The following is a 24003-nucleotide window of genomic DNA, read 5'->3' as shown; positions in this document are numbered from 1 at the left end:
AAACCTGTGCATTGTGCACATGTACCCTAGAACTTAAAGTATAAAAAAAAAAAAAAAAAAAGAGGTGGGGTCTCTGTCTATCACCCAGGCTGGAGTGCTGTGGTGATGAGAGCGCATTGCAGCCTCAAACTCCTGGGTTCAAGCGATCCTCCTACCTCGGCCTCCCAAAGTGCTAGAATCTATCACATGTTTTTAATTTAATGCTCACATCTTGTCTACTCTGAATCTTCTCCTTTAAGAATAAAATGGGTTATTTAAAATGCTATAGAGCTCAAGGCCGGGTGCAATGGCTCATGCCTGTAGTCCCAGCACTTTGGGAGGCCAAGCTGGGTGGTTTGCCTGAGCTCAGGAGTTCGAGACCAGCCTGGGCAACACGACAAAACCCTGTCTCTACTAAAAATACAAAAATTAGTTGGGCATGGTGGCACACACCTGTGGTCCCAGTTACTCTGGAGGCTGAGGCATGAGAATAGCTTGAACCTGGAATGCAGAGGTTGCAGTGAGCCGAGATCATACCACTGCATTCCAGCCTGGGTGACAGAGTGAGACTCTCCCTCCAAAACAACAGCAACAACAATAACAACAACAACAACAAAATAAAAAAATGCTATAGAGTTCAAAATAGCCTCTGTTTACCAGTATGAAAAAATGTTGGCAATTCTGAATCTGATTATACCATACACATTCGAATACGTATTTTCTAAATTTTTTTTGAGGGGAGAGAGAGCTTTTGGGATCATTAATGGAAGGCATAAAGAATGAAACATGCCAGTTACATTAGTTTTAAAATAAAAAGGTGATTAGAGATTTTTTTTCATTTAAGCTTATTTTAATTAACTAGGTAGGAATATTTAAATGGAGATTGCAGGATTCAGGGTAAATGTTTCTATTTCTGCTGAATGAGATGGATGAATTGAAACAGTAGTTCTTCACCTTGACTGCATATTAGAATCACCTAGACGGTTTTCAAAGAGAAAAGTACCGATGCCCTGGCCTTAACTCAGACCCTTAAGTCAGAATCAGAATCTCTGGGGCAGGCATGCGGGGGTCAGGGGGTCGGTCCTTTGGCATGAGTACTTTTTAAAGTCCCCATATAATTCTAATGCATGGACAGCGTTGAGCATCACTGAACCTAAAGTGAACATATACTGTTCTAGGCGGTAATTCTAGCAATGTTTTCACCTATAAAAATATGTACTATTTTCTGTTTGTTTCCATCTATGTGGCAATGCTTCAGGTTCCTGAGATGATGCTACAGAAAGGAGTGCAGACCCCATTTTCAGACATGTGTTCTTTCTCTCAGCCTCTCTTGGGCTCTCTGTTTCATCTGTGTGTGTGTGTGTGTGTGTGTGTGTGTGTGTGTATGTATGTGTGTGTGTGTATGGGAAATGTGTGTCTTAAAAACAGGTGGGATAGCTTAAATATTAAACAATAATTTCTGTGAGTTTCTCCAGAAATTATTTACAGATGGGTTTTGAAGAAATTTTCATAAGAATAGCTGACTATAAATAGCAGTAATAAATGCTCTTATCTGAGGACTGGAGTACATGGGTTATTTTATATTAAGGATATAATTACTCATTTTGGACAAAAATGGATTGAAGAAAATAACAGTGTAATGTCATTGCCAGGTCATTCTTAAATAACTGTTATAAACGTACTGTAAGTTGAATGTTGAACCCAGTCCTTATCTGTAGTGTGCTAATATGAAAATTTATTTGAGTACTCTTGGGAGAAATGTTCTAATTCAGTAGAGGACATATATTTCAAACTCACAGTTGACACCATGGGGTTGGCAGAATCAAGTCAGGACATTATCTTCATATCAACAGGGACTGTGTTTTGTTCACTCTATCTGCAGTGTCTTTGGATCATTGCTTGGCACATAGTACACACTCAGTTAATGGATGAATGTCTGATAGCCTGTAAAAGCATTGGTAGGGTACAGAAAATGAAATTCAACCTTTGACAGAAATATAGATTTCTATCATTTACATGTACATTAAAAAAATTAAAGTACAGACTGGAGGAGAACCAAGTTAAAAAGAGTTCCCAAGGATTAGATATTCTGCTAAAGTATTCTAATTTTAAACTACTTTATTAGAAGTACATTGCCATGGGAGGTCATGGTGTCATGGGGTCCATCCCGACTCCCCCTTACCTGGAGTTGAGATGTGTTATGTTCCGGGCTCCAGGGTTTCTGGGGAGACATTACAGATGGCTTGTCTAGGGGAAGTAACCTGCAAAAGCTTGTTACATGAGGAAAAAATGGAGAAACTTTGAGGTTTGGCCAGAAACAAGGAAGACCCAGTAGGGATCTGTTGGCTGTCTGCCATGTAGAAGAGGGATGATGCTCTTGGGTTGTTGCCTTGAGTAGTCAGTGGACCTAGGCTAATTATTGGGAAAAACTTTCTAACAAATGGGCTGCCCCGGAAAATGCAGCACCCTAGCCAATTGGAAGGAAGGATTTCTGCATCCAGTGGGGAAGGGCAGACTAAAATTTTATGAAGGTGTTTTCCAGCTCTGAGAGTCTGTGATTTGCTTTGAGGCAAATCTCATGTCCCTTGTGAATAGTTGGACAGACCATCAGATTTTCACATGAACCTGGGAAAATCTGGTGCTTATTCAATTTGCTGTGTCTTAAGTTTCCTTGGTGAAAGTGTTGTATCTGTTTCTTACCTGCTCAGGATTCGTAATCAAGATGTTTTTGATTACTTGCTAGTAAGGTAAACTATGAGGACTTAAATTCTTCTGTACTCTATTCAGGTGGCTTTAGAATAAAATAACGAGGCTTCATATTAGTGAGGGCAAGGAGGTGAGACAGGTTGGGGATACTATGTTAGCATACCCATGCAATTGAATGTGGCTCTACAAAACCCTTTGAGTAAGTTTTAAATAAAATCAAGGTGTTGTACCTGGAAAAAGCATAGATTTTTGGAGTCAGGCTGACCTGGTTTCAAATCCTGGCCTGGACACTTCTTCACTTGGGCATATTACTTAACTTCTTTTAGGTTTAGAGTCTGTTTCCTTGTGCATAAAATTAGAGTAATTCTCCCACCTTTGGAGGGTTGTTGGGAAGGTTAGACATAATATAGGGAAAGCATTCAGGAAGTGGGAATGTTTATTGGTAGTCATGTTAATTACACAGTGGCTTTGAATAGATAAGCCATTTACTAGTTCTATTTTTCTAGGTAAATTGCTTCATTTTGGACTTCAGTTTATTTTGAGGATTAAACAAGATCAAGATTATGTGAAAAAAAGTGCTTAGCAGAGTATCTATATTGCTATAGCTATATTGGTATAACTATTTGGAAGCTGATAACCAAATACCTGAGGATTCCTGAAAATTACGAAGAATAAAAAGGCACCAAATTCAAATGGTCATTTCCTTTTCTTATGGGTGTCTCCTGAGGTAACACTTCTACCTTGTGTTAGGTTCCTATTGCTGCTGTAACAAATTACTACACACTCAATGTCTTAAAACAATGCAAATTTTTTATCTTGCAATTCTGGAGGCTAGAAGTCCTAACCTAAAATTGAGATACTGGCAGAGCTGTGCTCCTTCAGGAGATTCTAGAGGAGACTTCGTTTCCTTGCTTTTTCCAGCTTGCAGAGGTTGTCTGCATTCCTTGGCTTGTTGGCCCCTTCCACCATCTTCAGAGCCAGCAGCATAGCATTTCCAAATCTTTCTCCAGTCTCTGCTTCCATCTCTTTCTTTCTGACTTCTGCTTTGGTTATCACATCTCTTTCTCTAACTGCTGCCTCCTCTTTTCTTCATAAGGACCCTTGTGATGTTATTAAACCCCATCTCAAGATCCTAACTTAATCACACCTGCAAAGTCTCTTTTGCCATAAAGGTAAATATTCATAGGTTTTGGAGGTTAGGATGTAGACATTTGGTGGGGAGCAGTAATCAGCCGACCACATACCTGCATTTCATAGAGATTAGACATCTGAAATCATAGAGATTATACATCTTTCCTTGAGCACCCTGATTTAAAAATATCTATACTGTAGTGATTTTGCTCTGAATTCTTGCCCTCCAATGCCATTCTCTGAAGAGCTCAAAGCTGAGTCTGAACCTGAAGGAATTTAGGAAGGAATCAAGGATTCTCTGAATGATTGACTTAAACCTAAAGTCTAAGAAAAATAGCTTTTGTGTCATTGTGTGGCATTCTACTGCCTGTTGCAATAGCATTTACAAATCTTGGGTGTCAGGATGCTGTGCTTGTTTTGGAGTCAGGCTGGCATGGTTTCAAATCCTGGCTTGGACACTTTGAGGTGAAGGTATGCCTTAAAGATACTTTATTGCCGACATGGAAACACTAATGTAAGTTCTCTGGGGTCAGCGGTATAACCAGGTATGAAGGCCAGGATTCTTGCCCCCATCCCCCGCCCCCAGAGAAAAGGAATGAGCTCTCTCTTACTCTTGGAGATACTTGGCAATCTCTTTTTGCATCTGCTCAAAGTAGATGGAAATATTCCTAGAAAATATCCCCTCTCTATACAACTCTTAGAAATACAGCTTGCTGGACAGCGGTTGAGATCTCTGCGTAACTGTAGCTTTAAGTTCATCCTTAGAAGCTTTGTATTTCAAACATCTTTTAGAGTAGTGAGGAGCATCTGCTCTGGAATTAGGCTGCCCACCATCAATCTTAGCTTCATCCTTTAACTGTGTGGCCCTGGGCAGGTTCTTACACTCTGTGAGCCTCTGCTGTCTCGTGTGTAGACCAGGGATGATGATAGCCTGCTGATACTGTTGTGAGTCCGCAGTGAAGTAATAGCTGGCTTGTACTCCATAAATATTAGCAGTTCATCAGATTGCTACATTCCCTTGACTTCTGACTTACTATTTTAAAATTAATAGCCTTGTTATAAGTATGATTTTTGTTTAGTGATTTGAAGAAGTCATTAACTGTGATGGGATGAGGGAGGGGACTGAGAAATATAAAGACAGACTTTGATGATTATGTAGTGATTGGTGATATATTCTAAATTTCAGATATATTTTTTATTCATTCACCATTTATTTACTAAGCATAGAGCATAGGCTACATTATATGTCAATGATTTACCCAAAAAGGGCTATAAAAGAATGAGCAAGAAACTTTCCCTAAAGTTTAGAGACATGCCCACTGTTATTTTGAGTTCCTCAATGCCAGGGGCTATTCATTCATTGCTTTATTCTACTCATTTGTTGAGTGTGCCTGGCACTGTTAATAGGAGCTGAGACTAATCCAGCAGTGAATAAAACAAAAATTTCTGCCCTTATGGGGCTAACATTCTAGTGGGGAAAGACAACAATAAATGGGTCACATAAAGAGAAATATATATGTTATATGGGGATAAGTGTTATGGAGAAAAATAAATCCGGGTATGGGGTATGCCAGAGGGGCAACAGTAACTTTAAACTGGATGGTCACAGAAAGCCTCCCTAAGAAGGTGGTCTTTGAGAAGTGAGGAAGTGAGTTCTAGAGATTTCTGGAGGAGCATTTCAGCCGGAAGGAAGGAGATGCAAGGGCCCCAAGATTGGGAATGCTCTTGGTGAAGAAGGAAAGCAATCGTGGCCTCCTTCTCATGGATTCTTCTTTAAATATTATGGAGTTTAGAACACAGAAGGCAAGTAGTTACAATTATTTTAACATTCTCACATTTAGCCAAGTGCTAAGGAAGCATCACACTTAAATTTTAATGAAAACAATATCTCATGCACTGCCTCTATAACTTTCTGTCTAAATCAGAAATGAGTTTAACAAGTAGAAGTTTCAGACTTTTCAGTTTTGAGCATTGGAAAGAGGTTGGTCAACAAGAACAATGGTCTTGATGACTTGGTTCTTCCCCGTCTCACCTGAGCAGGTAGGAACAGGTAGGTGTGAGCTGGAGGACACATTCCAGCTCCACATCATGGATTCTTTCATTTCCCAATCTCTAAGTCACTCTGTGGATTGCAAAGAGATAACCAGAATTCAGAAAAGGGGAATTTATAACTTTTTTGAAATCACTGGTTATTGAGGTATAATTTACGTATCCCAAATGCAGCCATTCCTGTATATAGTTGGCTGAGTGTTGACAAATGTACATACCCAGTGGTGTGCTGGTAAATAGTTAACAGACTCTTCTTGGAGAAAAGAAAGCCCTAATTTGTGACCTTCGCCAGTTTTTTGTAATGTAAATACTTCTATCCTTGTTGATGTTAAGTCATCAACCTGCTGTCACTGAATAGGGTGCTGGGAAAAGATGTGTTTGGATGTTGGAAGCCGATGAGGAGGAGCTGTTTCCAGCACACACCTTTGCACTTATTACCAATGGGATCACCATCATAATCAAAATGCAAAACATTCTCAGCGTGGGGCTCCAGGCATCTCCCAGCCCGTTCCCACTCCACACCCAGGCTATCACTGATCTGTTTTCATTCACTATACAGTAGGTTTATCTGTCTTAGAATTTTATGTTAATGGAATCATATAGTATGCGCTTTTTTGTGTTAACATATTTTGAAATGTATTCATGATTGACTGTTCCTCTTGTTTTCCATTACTGGGTATAATTCTATTATATGCCATATGATCTTTTTTTAATCCTATTATATTCTATTTTATACTTTATAAAAATAAGTTATGGTACATATATTTTTTCATTCACCTATTGATGGACATTTGCATTGTTTCCAGTTTGGGGCTACTATTAAGAAAATTCTATGAACATTTGCGTATGAGTTTTGTCTAGAAATAATGTTTTAATTTCTTTTGGGTAAATACCTAGAGACAAAATGTCTAGATCATGAAGAGAGTGTGTGTTTCATAAATGGCCAAATGGTTTTGCAAAGATGTTGAACAATTTTATGCTCCTATTAGCAATATATGAGAATTCTCATGCCCGACAATCTCATTAAAACTTGGCATTGCCTGTCTTGTTAATGTTAGCTGTTGTAGTGTGTGTGCAGTGCTATTATGATTTTAATTTGCATTCAAGCATCCTTTCATGTGTGTATTGGCCATTTGTAAATCTTCTTTTTTTTCTCTTTTTGTTTTTTTTTTTTTTTTGAGACAAAGTCTTGCTGTGTCACCCAGGCTGGAGTGCAGTGGCGCGATCTCGGCTTACTGCAAGCTCCGCCTCCCGGGTTCATGCCATTCTCCTGCCTCGGCCTCCCCAGCAGCTGGGACTACAGGTGCCCGCCACCACACCCGGCTAATATTTTTGTATTTTTAGTAGAGATGGGGTTTCACGGTGTTAGTCAGGATGGTCTCGATCTCCTGATCTCGTGATCCGCCCACCTCGGCCTCCCAAAGTGCTGGGGATTATAGGCGTGAGCCACCGCACCTGGCCATTTGTATATCTTCTTTCGTGAAATGTCCGTTCCAGCTTTTGCCCCTGTGGTTAATTTGTGTGTAGAATGAAGGTAAACTACTTTTCAAAGAGGAGGTACAGAATTTGGAGGAATCTATAAATTGAGGACGGCAGGAGGGAAAACCAAGCAGAGAAGCAGCCCGAGAGAAGTGACAGGTTCTTCAAGGGGGCCACAGTGCTGGTGACCCCAGTGCTTCATAACTAGGTGACCAACTGTCCTTATTTCAGCACTGAAAAATCCTGTGTCCCAGGAAATTGCTTCGTCTTGGGTAAACTCTCTGTGGGGGTCAGTTGATCACCTTTCAGAACTATGTACAAGGAAGCTGCAAACTCTGTGTCATTAGACTGGTGAGGGGTTTCGCTGCATGCTCAGGTGAAGCCGCCAGTGGTGAATGATTTCTAAAAGGCCACACAGCTCCTCAGGGGCAGAGCCAGTGTAACGCATGGGTCTCAGCTCTCTGTTCAAAAGTCATCAGCTTGCTTGTGATACGAAAATGTAGGAACATTGGGAAGGTGCCCCTCCTGCTGCTAGAGAAAAAAGTAAACTCAAAACTTCAATGGTTATTTTTTCAAAATAACAGGCTCTGTGAACGCATTTATTTGGCTCCAGTTTTAATTTTCTCATCAAATGCAGTTGTCCCTGAAAGAACTGAAACATTGAGTCTACCGGTCATTTATTAGGATAAAATACTTTACAACGCCTTTCCTAAGAACACGCTTTGGGTCTAGAAAGGATAGAGATAGGAGAATTCTCGGTGCAAGGGTGACGGGCTACCACTCAGGAAGAAAAAGCACAAAAACTTGTCAGAATCAGGAACAAGAGATGAAATTCATTGACTTAGAGTTGTGTATAGAGTTGTGTTAGTGTGTGACTGTATAGAAGAGGAGCTTTAGAGGGCTAAGAGTGAAGAAATTATTCTCTCTTTCCTTTATGTAGCTAGCGTTAAGGAAAAGGTTGGGCTTTGCACTATTTGCTATTGATTTTATACTTCATATACTCCTGTTGTTTCTGATTTATTTATAAGATACCCCCATGTTAGTTATATATTGCTTCTTGTTTTAGTCCTTGCTGCTATTGAATAACGTAACCACGATCAGCTTTTGTTTTACATTACGCTGGAGAAGCTAGATGGAATGCCTGCTTATAGATAATATCACTGCTCTTTTTTCATACACTGCCTTTCTATTGAATAACTTCCAACATGTTGTGACATTTTGCTTCTTAATATTTGTTAAATGCCCAATAGTATGCTTGGTGCTGTTGAAAGAATACGAAAGATAATTCTCGTCAATAAGGAACATGCATATTAATAGATGAGAGACATAAACATGCTTTTATATATATATATTCCTAGAAGGTGATAGATTATTTTGTTTAGATGGGGCAGAATAATTGAACTAAGGCACTTTACTCTTTAACTGTTGTCTTGCAAGCAAAATGAAACAAAATAAAGGGTAGAGATGTCTCAACCCACAACTTTCAGAACCTTGGAAGAGTTGGTACTGCAGTTAAGGTAGAACTAAACCATTTTTGCTGAAATCAGCCTTGATGTGATAATTCTTTGATACTCATACTAGAGATTTTGAGCTGCATGTAGCTCTACTGTATGTGGTTTTAGTAATTTAAGTATTCTGATATTTATTTATTTATGTATTTATTTTATTTATTTATTTTTGAGACAGAGTCTTGCTCTTTCGCCAGGCTGGAGTGCAGTGACATGATCTTGGCTCACTGCAACCTTTGCCTCGCTGGTTCAAGCAATTCTCCTGCCTCAGCCTCCCGAGTAGCTGGGACTACAGGCGTGTGCCACCATGCCCAGCTGATTTTTGTATTTTTAGTAGAGATGGGGTTTCACCATGTTGGCCAGGATGGTCTTGATCTCTTCACCTCATAATCCCCCCACCTTAGCCTCCCAAAGTGCTGGGATTACAGGCGTGAGCCACCGCACTCGGCTGGATTCTGATTTTTAGGCCATTCATTCAGCAGTCTTTAGTGAGATTCTATCCTATGTTGAGCCATGCACTAGGAGCTGAGAATAAAATGGTGAGCAAACAGATGTGCTCCTGTCTCAATAGAACATATGGGTTGATGGGGACACAGGCATTAAACCAGTAATTGTACTAATTAAGGTATAACTAGAGGTGCATATTCTTTTGATTCTATTAATATGGGATGGTATAATTAATGACGCTGACCTCGCCTGGGGAGTTTTGGAAGACTTCCTACTTGAGATGAGACTCAAAGTATGAGGAAGAGGAGTTCAGTCGGAGAGGGTGGAAGTAGGGGAGGTGCTACAGGTGGAGGGAGCAATGAGCGTGACACAGTCAAGGAATGGAAGGAAGTCCAGCATAGCCAGTGTATTAGTCCATTTTCATGGTGCCAATAAAGACATACCCAAGACTCGGCAATTTACCAAGGAAAGAGGTTTAATGGACTTACAGTTCCATGTGGCTGGGGAGGCCCCACAATCATAGAGGAAGGTGAAAGGCATGTCTCACATGGCAGCAGACAAGAGAAGAGAATGAGGGCCAAGTGAAAGGGGTTTCCCCTTATAAAACCGTCAGCTCTTTTTTTTTTTTTCCCGTCAGAGTCTCGCTCTGTTGCCCAGGCTGGAGTGCAGTGGCACGATCTTGGCTCACTACAACCTCTACCTCCCAGGTTCAAGTGATTCTTCTGCCTCAACCTCCTGAGTAGCTGGAATTACAGGCATGTGCTACCATGCCCAACTAATTTTTGTATTTTTAGCAGAAACAGGGTTTCACCATGTTGGGCAGGCTGGTCTTGAACTTCTGACCTCAAGTGATCCGCCTATTTTGGTCTCCCAAAGTGCTGGGATTATAGGTATGAGCCACCATGCCAGCTGATCTCTTGAGGCTTATTAACTACCATGAGAACAGTATGGGGGAACCCACCCCATGATTCAATTATCTCCCACTGGGTCCCTCCCACAACATGCAGAATTTATGGGAGCTACAATTCAAGATGAGATTTGGGTGGGGACGCAGCCAAACAATATCAGCCAGAGTACAGAGAGAACGCTGGTAAGTGTGATTTGAGGTGAGGCCAGAGAGAGGCTGGGCCAGACCACGCAAGCCCCTAGGTCAGAGGAGGAGAATGGTCTATTCAGTGAGTTAGATGAAGCGTATGGAATAGTTCCTGGCACAGTGTGAATAAAAGTTTAATACAATATTATTATTCTGATTTACTTTTTAAAACTATATTATGAAATATTATTAATTGTTGACTGATACTATTTATTTTAAGGGCAAAGGGAATCCACTAAAGGATTTTAGGCAGGGGTAGGATATAGAACACAGCTGGATTTGTATTTTGAAAGCTTCATTCCAGCTACTGTGTAGAAAACATATGAGAGGGGGTTGTTCTGTGAGGATCTTCCCTATGGAGATTCTGTTTCTTTCCATGAGAACTACTGTATTTACCAAAGAGAGCTCTTGACAAAAGTTACAGGCGATGAAAACTCTAAGCTTCTTGGGATTTTAAGGTTTTCTTGTAAAGGATTATGCAACCACTCCTGAATTCTACCCTTAGTCCTCTGGAATCTTAAAATGGGCCTGTAAATCCCTCCTTAAAACACTTCTGGAGGCTGGGGCTGGCATCTGTGCCCTCTTCCTCATTGTTCACTGCCGCTTCAGAGTCCAGGATCATTGAGATGAGAAGCTTCCCTGCCTGCATTCCCCATTTGTTTTCAGAGTCCAGGATTTCATCTGTGTAGGTCAGAGCAGTTTCCACTTGAATAAAAAATGTGAGACTTAGACTTTCTTTCAAATCTTAATGATGAGACATTTAATTACTGTGTAAAGCCCTAGTGAGGACATGATTTCTAAATAGCACAGAAATCGAGTGGGATGATGGTTGAGAACGTGATGAAAAGAAGGGAATGAGAAATGAAGCTTTTATCTGGAAAAATTAACCTGGGCCAAGACTTTTTTTTTTTTTTTTTTTAAATTAGGAAAGTTGAACTTTTGACTTTTCCCAATTGGAAAACTTCCTGATGATAGTCATTATTTTAGGGCAGAGCCATGGATGTCCTGGAGAAACAGCTACTATAGTATTTGCCCAAAGCATGTGAGCGTCAAAGAATGGAATCTGGGCGCTGCAGTGGTCTTGGAAATTAACTAGCCCAAAGTCCAATTTTATAGAACAGGAAACAGAGACTTAGTGTATGTTGTTTAGCTCTGGTGAGTGTCAGCTGGAATTAGAACCAAGCTCTTCTGTCTTCAATGCGTGGTTCAGTTTTCATTCTGTGATCTACATTTTGTAATTTGCTGAGAAAATATGGTTGGTTGAGGTTTTGCTCGTTTGCTTTTCCAAAGTGGACAGGGGCTCATTTTCAAAGCCATCCTAAACAGATCTACCTGAGGAAAGGTGTATGTAAATGGGAGGACTGGAATGTTAAAGAAATGGGTAAGATAAAGTAGAACCAACTGTCTTTATACAGGAAACTTAGCTGATTGGTAGGGTGTATGATTTTTGTCTCATTTTAGAAATTGCGATTTTACTTTTAGTTTTGCAATAAATGAATAAGAGCTCTATATTTATACTCTCTACAGAAGTCAGAAACAAACCGAGTCTTGTTATCTTTGTGAATGATCAGTTGCTTAAGACATATTTCAAATTAGCTATATAAATAATCTAACAAGGTCCTTCATTGTACATTTCTCAGAGCAAACAAAATGCAATGTGTTTTTATAACTAGATAGCTATTTGATTTTTTTCCCCCTCTTTCCCACATTTGGGTATAGATTGATATAGAATTACTTAAAATGCTGCATATAAATTAAACATTAAAAGGAGATTGGAGAGGCTAAGCTGCCCCATTATAATCTTTAGTTCCGCAGTCACTGCCTCAAGGACACTCCATTTCATATCACATGTCCTTCTTTAGAAAAGTGATCACCAAGGTTCAGGTAACATTTAAGCACAGCCAGCAGCTGCATAATTTATGGACCTTTTTCGTTTTGTGTTCCTTTTTAAATGAAAAACAGGAAAACAGAAGATGTTTTTCATGCATTAATGTCTTTCTTTTGTTCTTTCCTTCCCACCTTTCCTTTGCAGATAGGGGCCCTGAAGGACTACTACCACTTCTACCATAGCAGGACGATTAAAAGGTCAGTTATCTCAAGCAGAGGGACCCACAGTTTCATTTCAATGGAGCCAAAGGTAAGAAGAACCAGTTGGGTGGGGACCAAGAAGCAAAGCTTCTGCATTTTTCATTGGTGATAACACACTAGGAGCTGATGACCAGCATGAAGGCTCAGATTTCTAGAACTGTCATATTATCCTTTGGTCTAGTGTCTTTGCTTCCTCTTTAGACAAAAATAGGCAGTGGCTTGATTTTTATTGAAATCCCAGTTGTAGAGCAGCCCAGGGGTATCCATAGCTATGGGTTCTCACAGAGAAGTGAGAGGACCTAGGGACTGGGGAAGACAGTTTGATTGAGAACAACTGAACTGTAACAATACCATGCTGTCTGCCTATTTGCATACAGATCTGAGGTTGTATGAGCTCCACAAAAGGAGGGTTTTCTTCCAGAATCCTTAGGTCAGGGGTACAGATCACCGTGAATCCTCGTGATTTTACTTGGCATTGATAGACCCACACCATTGGCAGCTTCAGGACTAGACTGTGTCTGGAACAGGTGGGATACTGAGCACAGAAAGGGGAGAAGCTGACTCCTGCTCTTGGGGCCTCATCAGGTATCTTTCTTGCGCCAAGTCCTTTTGGGTTTTACAGACAACATAGCCCTGGGAGAGCCTAGAAGCAAGCATGCTGTGCATAGGTTTTCCCGTTTTAGAGAAGTGGGGCAGCATTGAAATGGGAGATGGGAAGCTGAGGGTTGTTAGGGACAAACTAATAGCCGACCACTAAGACTCTGAGGTCGAGTTAAGTATCTGCCCTTATTCATTAAGTTGGAGGAAGGAATGGAGTTTTGACTGAGAACTAATTGGCCTCTCTGACGTGTCAAGTAAAGGGGAAGAGGGCGCAGCTATACCAACTTGCCCTAGTTCCTCAGTGGGCTCCTGATTGTGTATTCCTGATTGTAGAGTGGTGTTGCTTTTTTCCCCTCCTTATGATTTGGGTTTGCCCTAAGAACTCATTTTCAAATAAACTGGTAGATAAGTCCCTACCAGTGTGCATAGCAATCTCATCTAGATATCCTCAAAAATTATATTCCTTATAAAGCAAAAAGGCCCCTGGAATTAATATGCAAATGAGGTTTGCAATATTGCGTCTTGCCCTCAGTTATGTGCTATAGTTAGCCTTGTTTAATTTTTTTCTGGAATATTATGACACAGTGTTCGTGATTGTGAAATTGTAACTTGGCTAGAAAAAGCACATCTCTTCTATGTCCCTATTTTCTGTGGGTTATAGGAACATCCCCTAATACATTTTCATGGTCTGTGGATTACATGTTTTTTTCCTTTGTCACTATTCAGAATTGAAGTTTTCTGGAGAGGCAATCAGTTTGGGACATTCATGAATTAGCTGCATTTTCAAAGCAAAGTCGTATTTTTCAACTCTTAAACTTTTTTGAAGTTTTTCTTGAACTTTGATAATTAAAACGATGCTAATTTCAGACCTCATATACAAAATCAATGTGAATTTGAAAAACCAAGTACTCGTGGTTTGGGAAGTAAGAACAGAATGTTATGAGGCATTATTTTCATGATGAAGGATTTACTGAACGTGGAACTATTTCAATCCTTCTTGTTATCTTGGTGCATCTTGGTGTTTATTTCCTCTTATCTCAGTGCATCACATGGCTTATGCGTGATCCGACAGAGACCTTGTATAGTAGGACATGTGGTACCTGGAATGCACTCCTATTTCAGGAGAGCGGGGCCATTGCAGGCCAGCCCAAGAGTACATGCTGCACTCCCCTGCCTCCTTAACAAAAATAATCCCTTAGAGTAGAGCCACAACTTACTCTCCATTCCAATGCCGTCTGCTCATCATTCCCGGCTAACATTTACACAAGACAGCCACGGTTCCTACTAGCTCTGCAGAGGGAGAGCCACAAATTGGGAATTGCCCACTCTTTTGGATCTTTCTTGTAGTTCATTTATTCATTGGCCCTTTTTTGAGCCCCTAGCAGATGCCAGGCCCTGTGTTAGGCTCTGGGGTTTGGAGATACACTAATGCCCGAAGGGAACTTGCTGCTTTCAGGGAAGACCACCCAGAGCATTGCAGTGCTTCTCAGTGTTGGGGGTGGGGGGAGCAAAGGACATTGGGAGTTCCTGCTTTTTTTTTTTTTTTTCTTTTTTTGAGACGGAGTCTCACTCTTACTGCCTAGGCTGGAGTGCAATAGCACAATCTCAGCTCACTGCAACCTCCAACTCCCAGGTTCAAGTGATTCTCTTGCCTCAGCCTCCTGAGTAGCTGGGATTACAGGTACCCACCACTACCCCTGGCTAAGTTTTGTATTTTTAGTAGAGATGGGGTCTCACCATGTTGGCCAGGTTGATCTTGAACTCCTGACCTCCAGCGATCTGCCCACCTCAGCCTCCCAAAGTGCTGGGATTACAGCTGTGAGCCACCGTGCCTGGCCTTGTGTTCTTTGTTTGTTTGCTTTAATTTTAAGAAAGTTTTTGTTTACAGAGAATGTGCAAACATGAAAATGTTACAAAGAATTTCTATATACTCTTCCTAGATCCCCCAAATGTTAATGCTTTACATTTTACTACAATTAGTTGATCATTCTATCTACACACACATATACACACATATTTTTTATTTTTATTTTATTGTATTTTTGAGATGGAGTCTCACTCTCACCCAGGCTGGAGTGCAGTGGCACAATCTTGGCTCACTGCAACCTCCACCTCCTGGGTTCAAGCAATTCTCTTATCTCAGCCTCCTGAGTAGCTGAGACTACAGGTGTGTGCCACCATGCCTGGCTAATTTTTTGTATTTTTAGTAGAGACAGGGTTTCACTGTGTTAGCCAGTACGGTCTTGATCTCTTGTCCTCGTGATCCACCTACCTCGGCCTCCCAAAGTGCTGGGATTACAGGAGTTAGCCACTGTACCCGGCTGATATACACACACATATGTATGTAATGTATGCATATATATAAATTTTCTGAACATTTGGGATCAAGTTACAGATATGATGCACCTTCAATTCTAAATACTTCACTGTGTAGTTATTTAAAATAGGGACATTCTGTTTTATAACCGTGTAACAATAAATATCTGGCTATTAATATTAATTTAATATTATCTACAGACTTTATCCAAATTTTTTGATTGCCTCTGGGGCCAGGATCACATTTAGTTGTCATGTTTCCCAAGTCCTCTTTGCTCTGTCATATTTCTTCGGCTTTCTTTTTTTTTTCTTTCATAAGCTAGAAATCATTTAAAGAGTACAAGCTGGTTATTTTGTAGAATATTTCTGAAGTTGTGTTTGTCTGTTTCCTCATGATTAGATTGAGGTTTGGCAAAAACATTTTTGGCAAGAATATCAGAGAAGTGATGTGTTCTTCTCAGTGCATCAGATTGAGAGGCATGCGATACTGCTTTGTTTCATTACTGGTGGTGTTAACTTTGAACACATGGTAAATATTGTATCTGCCAGTTTCTCTACTTTAACATTACTACCGGCATACCTCAGAGACAGTGCAGTTTGGTTCTAGACCTCCTCAATAAAGCAAATATTGTAATAAAGCAAGTCACACAAATTGTTTTCCAAAGCATATAAAAGTTATACTGTCCTATAGTCTATTAAGTGTGTAATAGCATTATGTCTGAAAAATGTGTATACCTTAATTAAAAAATATTTTATTGCTGAAATATCCTAATGATCTTGTGAGTCTTCAGTGAGCCATGATCTTTCTGCTGGTGGAGGGTTTTGCCGCAGTGTTGATGGCTGCTGACTGCTCAGGGTGGTGTTGCTGAAGGTTGGGGTGGCTGTGGCAACTTCCTAAAATCCAACAATAATGAAATTTACCATGTCAGTTGACTCTGTGTTTGCCAACACAGTTGATTTCCCTGTAACTACGGGGAAATCACAAAAGATTTCCCTGTAGCGTGCAATGCTGTTTGATAGCATTTTACCCACAGTAGAACTTCTTTCAAAATTGGAGTCAATCTTCTGAAACACTGCCACTGCTTTATCAACTAAGTTTATGTCATATTCCAAATTCTCTGTTGTCATTTCAACAATGTTCACAGCATCTTCACCAGTAGAGTCCACTTTCTTTGCTCAACCATAGGAAGCAACTCCTTACCTGTTCACGTTTTATCATGAGATTGTAGCAATTCAGTCACATCTTCAGGCTCCACTTCTAATTCTAATTCTCTTGGTGTTTCTATCACATATCACATCTGTAGTGACTTTCTCCACTGAAGTCTTGCATTCCTTAAAGTCATCCATGAAGGTTGGAATAAACTTCCTCCAAACGCCTGTTAATATTGCTATTTTGACCTCCCCTTATGAATCAAGAACATTCTTAATAGCATCTAGAATGGTGAATGCTTTCCAGAAAGTTTTCAGTTTACTTTTCCAGATCCAATAGAGGAAACACTATCTATCAGAGCGGTAGCCTTATAAAATCTATTTCTTAAACACATTTGAAAGTAGAAATTACTCCTTAATCCATGGACTGCAGAATGATATCGTGTTAGCAGGCATGAGAACGGTAATCTCCTTGTAAATTTCCGTCAGCGCTCTTGAGTGGCAAGGTACATTGTCAGTGATCAGTAATAGTTTGAAAGGAACCTTTTTTTAGTGATAGGTCTCAACAGTTGACTGAAAATATTCAGTAAACTATGCTGTAAACAGTTGTGCTGTCATCCAGGCTTTGTTGTTCCACTTATGGAGCACAGGCAGAGTAGATTTAGTGTAACTCTTTTTGTTTTTTTAAGCAGAGTCTTGCTCTGTCACCCAGGCTGGAGTGCAATAGCATGATTTCAGCTCATTGCAACCTCTGCCTCCTGGGTTCAAGCGATTCCCCTGCCTCAGCCTCCTGAGTAACTGGGATTATAGGCATCTACCACTATGCCTAGCTAATGTTTGTATATTTAGTAGAGACGAGGTTTCACCATGTTAGTCAGGCTGGTCTCGAACTCCTGACATCAGGTGATCTGCCTGCCTTGGCCTCCCAAAGTGCTGGGATTACAACTGTGAGTCACCACACCCAGCCCGCCATTTAGCATAATTCTTAAGGGTCCTAGGATTTTTTAGAATGGCAAATGAACGTTGGCTTCAATTTGAAGTCACCAGCTCCATTAGCCCCTAATACGAGAGGCAGACTATCCTTTGAAGCTTTGAAGCCAGGCACCTGCTTCTTTCTAGCATGAAAGTCATAGGTGGCATCTTCTTTCAACAGAAGGCTGTTTTATTTCATCTACCTTGACAATCTGTTGTTTAGTGTAGCTGTCTTCATCAGTGATCTTAGCTGGATCTTCAGTATCACTTGCTGCAGCTTCTCATCAGCCCTTACTGCTTCACCTTGCACTTTTAAGTTACAGAGACAGCTTCTTTCCTTAAACCTCATGAACCAACCCCTGCTAGCTTCATACTTTCCTTCTGCAGCTTCCTCACCTCTCTCAGCCTTCTTAGAATTGGAGAGTTACAGCATTGCTCTGGATTAGGCTTTGGCTTAAGGAAATGTTGTGGCTTGTTTGATCTTCTATCCAGACCACGAAAACTTTCTCCCTATCAGCAATAACGCTGTTTCCCTTTCTTATCATTTGTGCGTTCATGAGAGTAGCGCTTTTTAATTTCTTTTAAGAACTTTTCCTTTGCAGTCACAAACTTGGCTAACTAAGAGGCCTGGGTTTCTGCCTATGCTTGCTTTCGACATGCCTTTCTCACCAAGTGTAATCATTTCTAGCTTTTGATTTAAGTGAGACCAGAGTGACTCTTCCTTTCGTTTGAACACTTAGAGGCTATTGTAGGGTTATTACTTGGCCCAATTTCAATATAGTTGTGTCTTAGGAAATAAGGAGGCCTGGGGAGAGGGAGAGAGAGATGGTGAATGGCCAGTCAGTCTAGAGCAGTCAGAACAAACGCAACATTTATTGATTAAGTTCACTGTCATATGGTTGTGGTTTGTGGCACTCTAAAACAACTATAGTACATCAAAGATCACTGATCACAGATCACCACAACAGATATAACAATGAAAAAGTTTGAAATATTGCAATAATTACCAAAATGTGACACAGACACACGAAGCGAGCACACGCCGTTGGAAAAATGGCACCAACAGGCTTGCTCGGTACAGGATTGCCACAAGTCTTCAATTTGTAAAAAGCGCAATATCTGCAAAGTGCAATAAATAGAAGTGCAATAAGACAAGGTACACTTGTATTTCCCTTTTCCCAATTAATAAGTGTTTCGTGGGAAAATACTTAGAGACTGCAAATTTCTACAAGCTCATTTTTGATTTTTTTACTCCCAGCTGACTTCATTGGGCATATAAGGCAAGTGTTGGTGTGACTTGGCTTCTTGGGCAGGTCTCCTTTTCTTTGATCTTGGGTGTGGATAGGGTGGGTGATTTGTGTGCCGGAGTGGAGGTACATTTGTGGGTTTGGACCATGTGAAATGGCTTCGTGGAAAATCGGTGATGCAACCTTAAAGTTAATTTTGATCACCACCTTCTCAAGAAAGGAAAAACACATGAGTGAATCGTAGGGGATACACACGCTAAACAGATCCTGGCTTTTACTTACTATAGTAAATTGCACACTCCTTTTTCCCCCTCCTTTTATTCTTTACTTACAAGGCTCCAAAGAAGGAAATGCAAAAGTAGCCACATTGTAAGAACAACCCTCTTGGTGCTAAGAAAATGATGTGGTCAGTTTGGGCACATGAGCCCAGAGAACAAGAATAGCCTTGACTCACACATATAATGTGTGTTAACATTATGTTATGATTAACTTTTTAAATGACAGAGATTCACAGACTTCTAACATACTAACATAGAAGCACTAGGGCAATAATAACACAGTTTTGCAGAAAGTGCTGTTATATTTTAAAGCAGTCTGCCCAATAAGGCTTTCATTCTTCTTGTCCACATCTTTCTTGTTGACTTACCAACATTTCTCCGAGAGATCTAAGCTAAATTTTAGAAACAATAGTCTGAGTTCACATCCTCAAAGCCTCTTACTAGTCTGTCTATAATTTTGGCCAGCCACAGACATTTGGGTCAAGGACAGTGTTATCTGTAGGAGAATATTGGATGGAAGCTCTTTAGTTGCTCACGGAGTTGGAAGAGTGTGAGAGAGGGAGTGAAGAGAAGAAGATTGTTTTCTTTCATTTTCCTTCCCCTTATCCAAAACCAGAAAAACTAAAATCCTGACTTTTCTAGTAGGGTAGGGCATTTTTGACTTTTAAAAGTAAAACCATAAACTGCCATTAAGTTAGACACCCATGCCCTATGCATATGTAGTTAATAACATAAGCATGGCTTCCCCTTTTTCCCATTAGATTTTATCTCAAAGGTTCTAGCCTATCAATCTTTTATCTTTTCCAATCCTTTTTCTATCCTCCAGTCTATTATGGGTCAGTTTTTATCCCAAGACTAGGACAGTGTCACTCCCTCTGATATGTCAGCGATGGGCATCTCCCATCTTGTTGCTCCCTATGTTCACCTCAGCCAGCCTGCCTCTTCACGTGGTTGTGTGTGGCTGCGTTTCTTACTTGGAAAAGTTATTCATACAACATTACTTATTGTGGAATCACAGACTCCTTAGAATTAGAGTTGATTTAGTCTTATCACTTTATCCAATGCTGCCATACCATCCATTGTATTTCTTTTTTTTTTTTTTTTTTTTTTTGGAGACGGAGTCTCGCTTTGTCACCCAGGCTGGAGTGCAGTGGCCAGATCTCGGCTTACTGCAAGCTCCGCCTCCCGAGTTTACGCCATTCTCCTGCCTCAGCCTCCCGAGTAGCTGGGACTACAGGCGCCTGCCACCTCCATCCATTGTATTTCTAAAAGGAATTTTTTTCAGATCTGTTTGAACATTTCCAATGAAAGAGGTTTCACCATCAGACAGGGCAAACATTTCTATATTTTAAGAGGTTTAACTTGTTAGTTATAATCTGCTTGCCTGTAACATCTATCCATTGAATCTACTTTTGCCTTCCAGAATTCTATATAGTGTTAAATCCATTTCTTCATAATAGCTCTTTAAATAGTTGAAGCCCTTTGTTTATTCTCTTGGAAAAGCAATTGTCTCCTTATAAGTGTGGCCCAGCATCAAGTTCAAGGCTTTAGCTTCCCATTTGTTACATTTATCCATAGCCATTTCCTCTGAAGAGAATTTAAAGCAGAGCATTCAAGCATTGTGCAATGAAGAAAGGGCATAGGAAAAGGACAGGAAGGGAGAAATGAAGTGATTGGATGTAGCTGGCAGGATTAGATGAAATCAGACCTGTGAAAGAAGAAAAGCAAGTTCAAGTTTCCTACTCATTCAGGTTGGTGCCTGTTGTGCTCAGGATTAGATTTTCAGGTGCCTGGGGTTTCTCTTTTTGCCTCAAGAGTAAAATAGGTGTGATGGAGTAACTGCAGTACAGGAGCATGTCCCTGTACATAATGGAGAGGTTGTGCTCATCTACTGCTTATCAGTCGAATTCTTTATAATTTCAGAAGTATTTTTTCTTTACTACTAATTGATCTGCAATTGATCCGTGGAGGCAACCATCACATTTGCTATCTCTTTCCTGAACTTGGAGACGAAACCATTTGCGAGCTTTTTACGTACAGTTGATCTACTAGGTGAACTTTGGAGTTAAAGAACCTTATTTGGTTAAAAATAAGTATTCAGAAGTGTGTGAGGTCAATCTTACATGGCTTACATTGCTACCATGCCTCTTCATTAATTGTGGCCATACCTTTTCACAAATAATATTTCATGGGGTCTAGCATAGCTTCAAAATGAGTTTCACCTGGAGTTCAAGTGCTTCCTGTGCAGGCCACTGCTGCATTGCGTCTCTCCCAGCCTGCCCTCCTTCCAGAGGGCACTCCTGGGTGTTTTCTTTGGCAGGTTAACATGCTGCTCTTCAGTTTTAAATGCGATAATGACTTAATGTTTGGGCTTTCTTTTGTGCAGTGCAGTTTTGTAAGTGTAATATAACAATCCAGGGTTTGTGCTCATCCAGCTGTGTGGGCTGATCCAGGGTGTGTTGAGATCTGTGGCTTTGGCCTTGTGTTCCTGCACAACGAGGGTGGCTGTGTTTTCTTCGGGTAGGTACCTGAGGCTTTGTGTGGTTGCTTAGGAATGGTGATTTCACGTTTGCCTCTCCTCATCTTACTGGTAAAGTAAAAATGGTTACTAAATATCCTGAGAATACACTATATTCTGGAAATAGCATGAGCTTGGATCCAATGACAAGCAGAGAGACTGCGGACGTGCTGATCAGGAGGGACTTAGGGCATCTTTCTCATTTCTGGCTACCTTTTTTGCCGTGTTTTCACCAGCTATGAATTAGAATCATTATAGCAAATCCCTGTCTTTAGCATTTGATAGCATTTCTGAGTCTTTGCAAATCCCACTAGAATGCATACACTCTCGGGAGAAGCCTTTCAGCCTTAGGTTAGCCCTTTGATCCATTTATGGTGACACGATGACGACGAGGGTGGAAGAGACCTCAAGAAGCATGTGGGTGCCGGGTCCACCGTGTTCTCCACCTCCCTGTGCTATCTGTTTTGTTTCCAGGTCTCCTAGGTGTCTGGATGGTCAGAAACCAGAGGGTCAGTTTGTACGCTGCTGGAATATCTGATGGGAACGTTTAGATCAAAGACCCAATCTCTTATAGGCAGAAGTAAATTATTTAAAAAATGATTTCTCAGCTATTTTGGCAGCGCTGCCAAATCTTTATTAGAGAGTACTTGGCAGTACTTCACTTCGAAAGGTCATAAACTCACATGCCTCAAGTGGGAGTGCAGGTAACACGAGTGAGTGAGAAGGGCCAGGCAGAAGCTCACTGCGCATGCGCCAAAGCGTAGCGCCCTCTTTGCCTGCACGGAGCAGCTGCTGCTCAGCTGCGGCCCATTGTCCTCAGGCTGCGGAGCTGGCTTGGTGTTGCCAATTTAAAAGGACCTGCAAGTCTTGAGTTTTACGTATCGTTTTCCATTTTTAAACGCTGGCAACTAGTTCAAAAGTTTAAAAATATTTGTATGGACCAAAGGAAACACATCTTTGGGGCATCCCAGTTTGTGACCCCTTGGGTTGGCTGTGTTGGGAGAAAGGGAGAAAAGCATAAATGACAGATCTCATCACTTTGATAATTTCGCTTTGGTCTGATGCTCACATGGACACACAATATTAGTTGTGTCAATTATGTACCACGGTGATGGCTCCAACATGGTTTCTCTCTGTGCCTTTTTAGTCTCCAGATTGAAATATGAGTATCAGGCAAAACATAACCGGCTCAGGTCTTGCAAGTTGTGGCGCGAAGAGTGCCAGTGATGGTGGCAGAAGGTGGAGGGCTTATTCTAGTTCTCTTCTGCTTCCTCCGGTTTTTCACTGACATCTATGACTGCCCTGGGAGACAGGCTTAACAGACTTGTTCGAGGAAGCGCCATAAGTTAAAGCAAAGAACAAATAGGAAATAAAAGTGATGGCCATAAAAACAGGAAGAAGAGTATGATCAGGGGAGGCAGATTATGGATTTTGCATAATCTCTTTAGCCACTTGAAGGAAAGATACTAACTGTAAAATCTTTACTTTTTCTAGTTGATGTGGTATTTCTTTTCTTTTCTTTTTTTTTTTTTTTCGAGATGGAGTCTTGCTCTGTCACCCACGCTGGAGAGCAGTGGTGCGATCTTGGCTCACTGCAGCCTCTGCCTCCCGGTTCCAGCGATTCTCCTGCTTCAGCCTCCTGGGTAGCTGGGACTACAGGCGCACGCCACCACACCAGGCTGATTTTTGTATTTTTAGTAGAGATGGGGTTTCGCCATGTTGGCCAGGCTGGTCTCAAACTCCTGACCTCAGGTAATCCACCTGCCTGTGCTTCCCAAAGTGCTGGGATTACAGGCATGAGCCACCATGCCCAGCCTATGTGATATTCCTAAGATGTCAGATTCTAAAAAGGTAGCTGTTGAAACTAGAAAATGTAATGATAGCATTCTAAATTTCTAGATAGGTACTAAGAAGGGAATTTTGAACCTATAGTTTCTGTTGAAATCTTGGCCAAATTAAGATAAAATAAGCAAATCTAGGAAGTGGAAACAGCAAACAAACAAACAAAAATCCAGCAACAACAAAAAACTCAAAGCCATTTTAATTGTCTGGCTTTGAAGAGAAATTGTACTAATTCATGTCTTTATTTTAATGAATGCAAGAGTAAATAAGAAATCCAATTAAAACACCGCCATTGAAAGGACGTTATTTGTTAATTAAATGCTTGCAAATTTTATTTGTGTGCTGAGTTCTTCCAAATATTAATCAATTCTTACAATACAAAAGGAGGCAATATGACGCAGTGGAAAGAATCTTTGTGTTTTAGTTCTTACTCCCATTCCTATAGGATGGATGAGCTCTACCTATCAATCTTCCGTCACTTGAAGACTTCCATTTTTCATACATATACTTAGAGAAGTACACAGTATAATGCAATATAATGAATTGTGCATATAAGAAAAGATCAAAAGTGTAGGTTAAATCTTTATAACAAAATAGTAAG

The 24003-nt window shown here is 40.6% G+C and overlaps 1 protein-coding gene across 1 annotated transcript in view; it reads left to right on the top strand.

Moving 5' to 3' along the window:
- The window catches only part of PCSK5 (proprotein convertase subtilisin/kexin type 5), a 485048-nt gene that overhangs the window by 30364 nt on the left and 430681 nt on the right, over positions 1–24003 (top strand). Inside the window, exon 3 of the mRNA XM_011984097.1 lies at positions 12425–12529. Within this exon, the coding sequence (XP_011839487.1) occupies positions 12425–12529 (105 nt within the window). The remainder of the gene's footprint in view (positions 1–12424; positions 12530–24003) is intronic.

This window comes from Mandrillus leucophaeus, unplaced genomic scaffold (assembly GCF_000951045.1).
Source record: "Mandrillus leucophaeus isolate KB7577 unplaced genomic scaffold, Mleu.le_1.0 Scaffold260, whole genome shotgun sequence".
In the NCBI taxonomy this organism is placed as follows: Eukaryota; Metazoa; Chordata; class Mammalia; order Primates; family Cercopithecidae; genus Mandrillus; species Mandrillus leucophaeus.
Note: the sequence above shows the minus strand (reverse complement) of the source record. Positions and strands in the feature narration are given on the sequence as shown.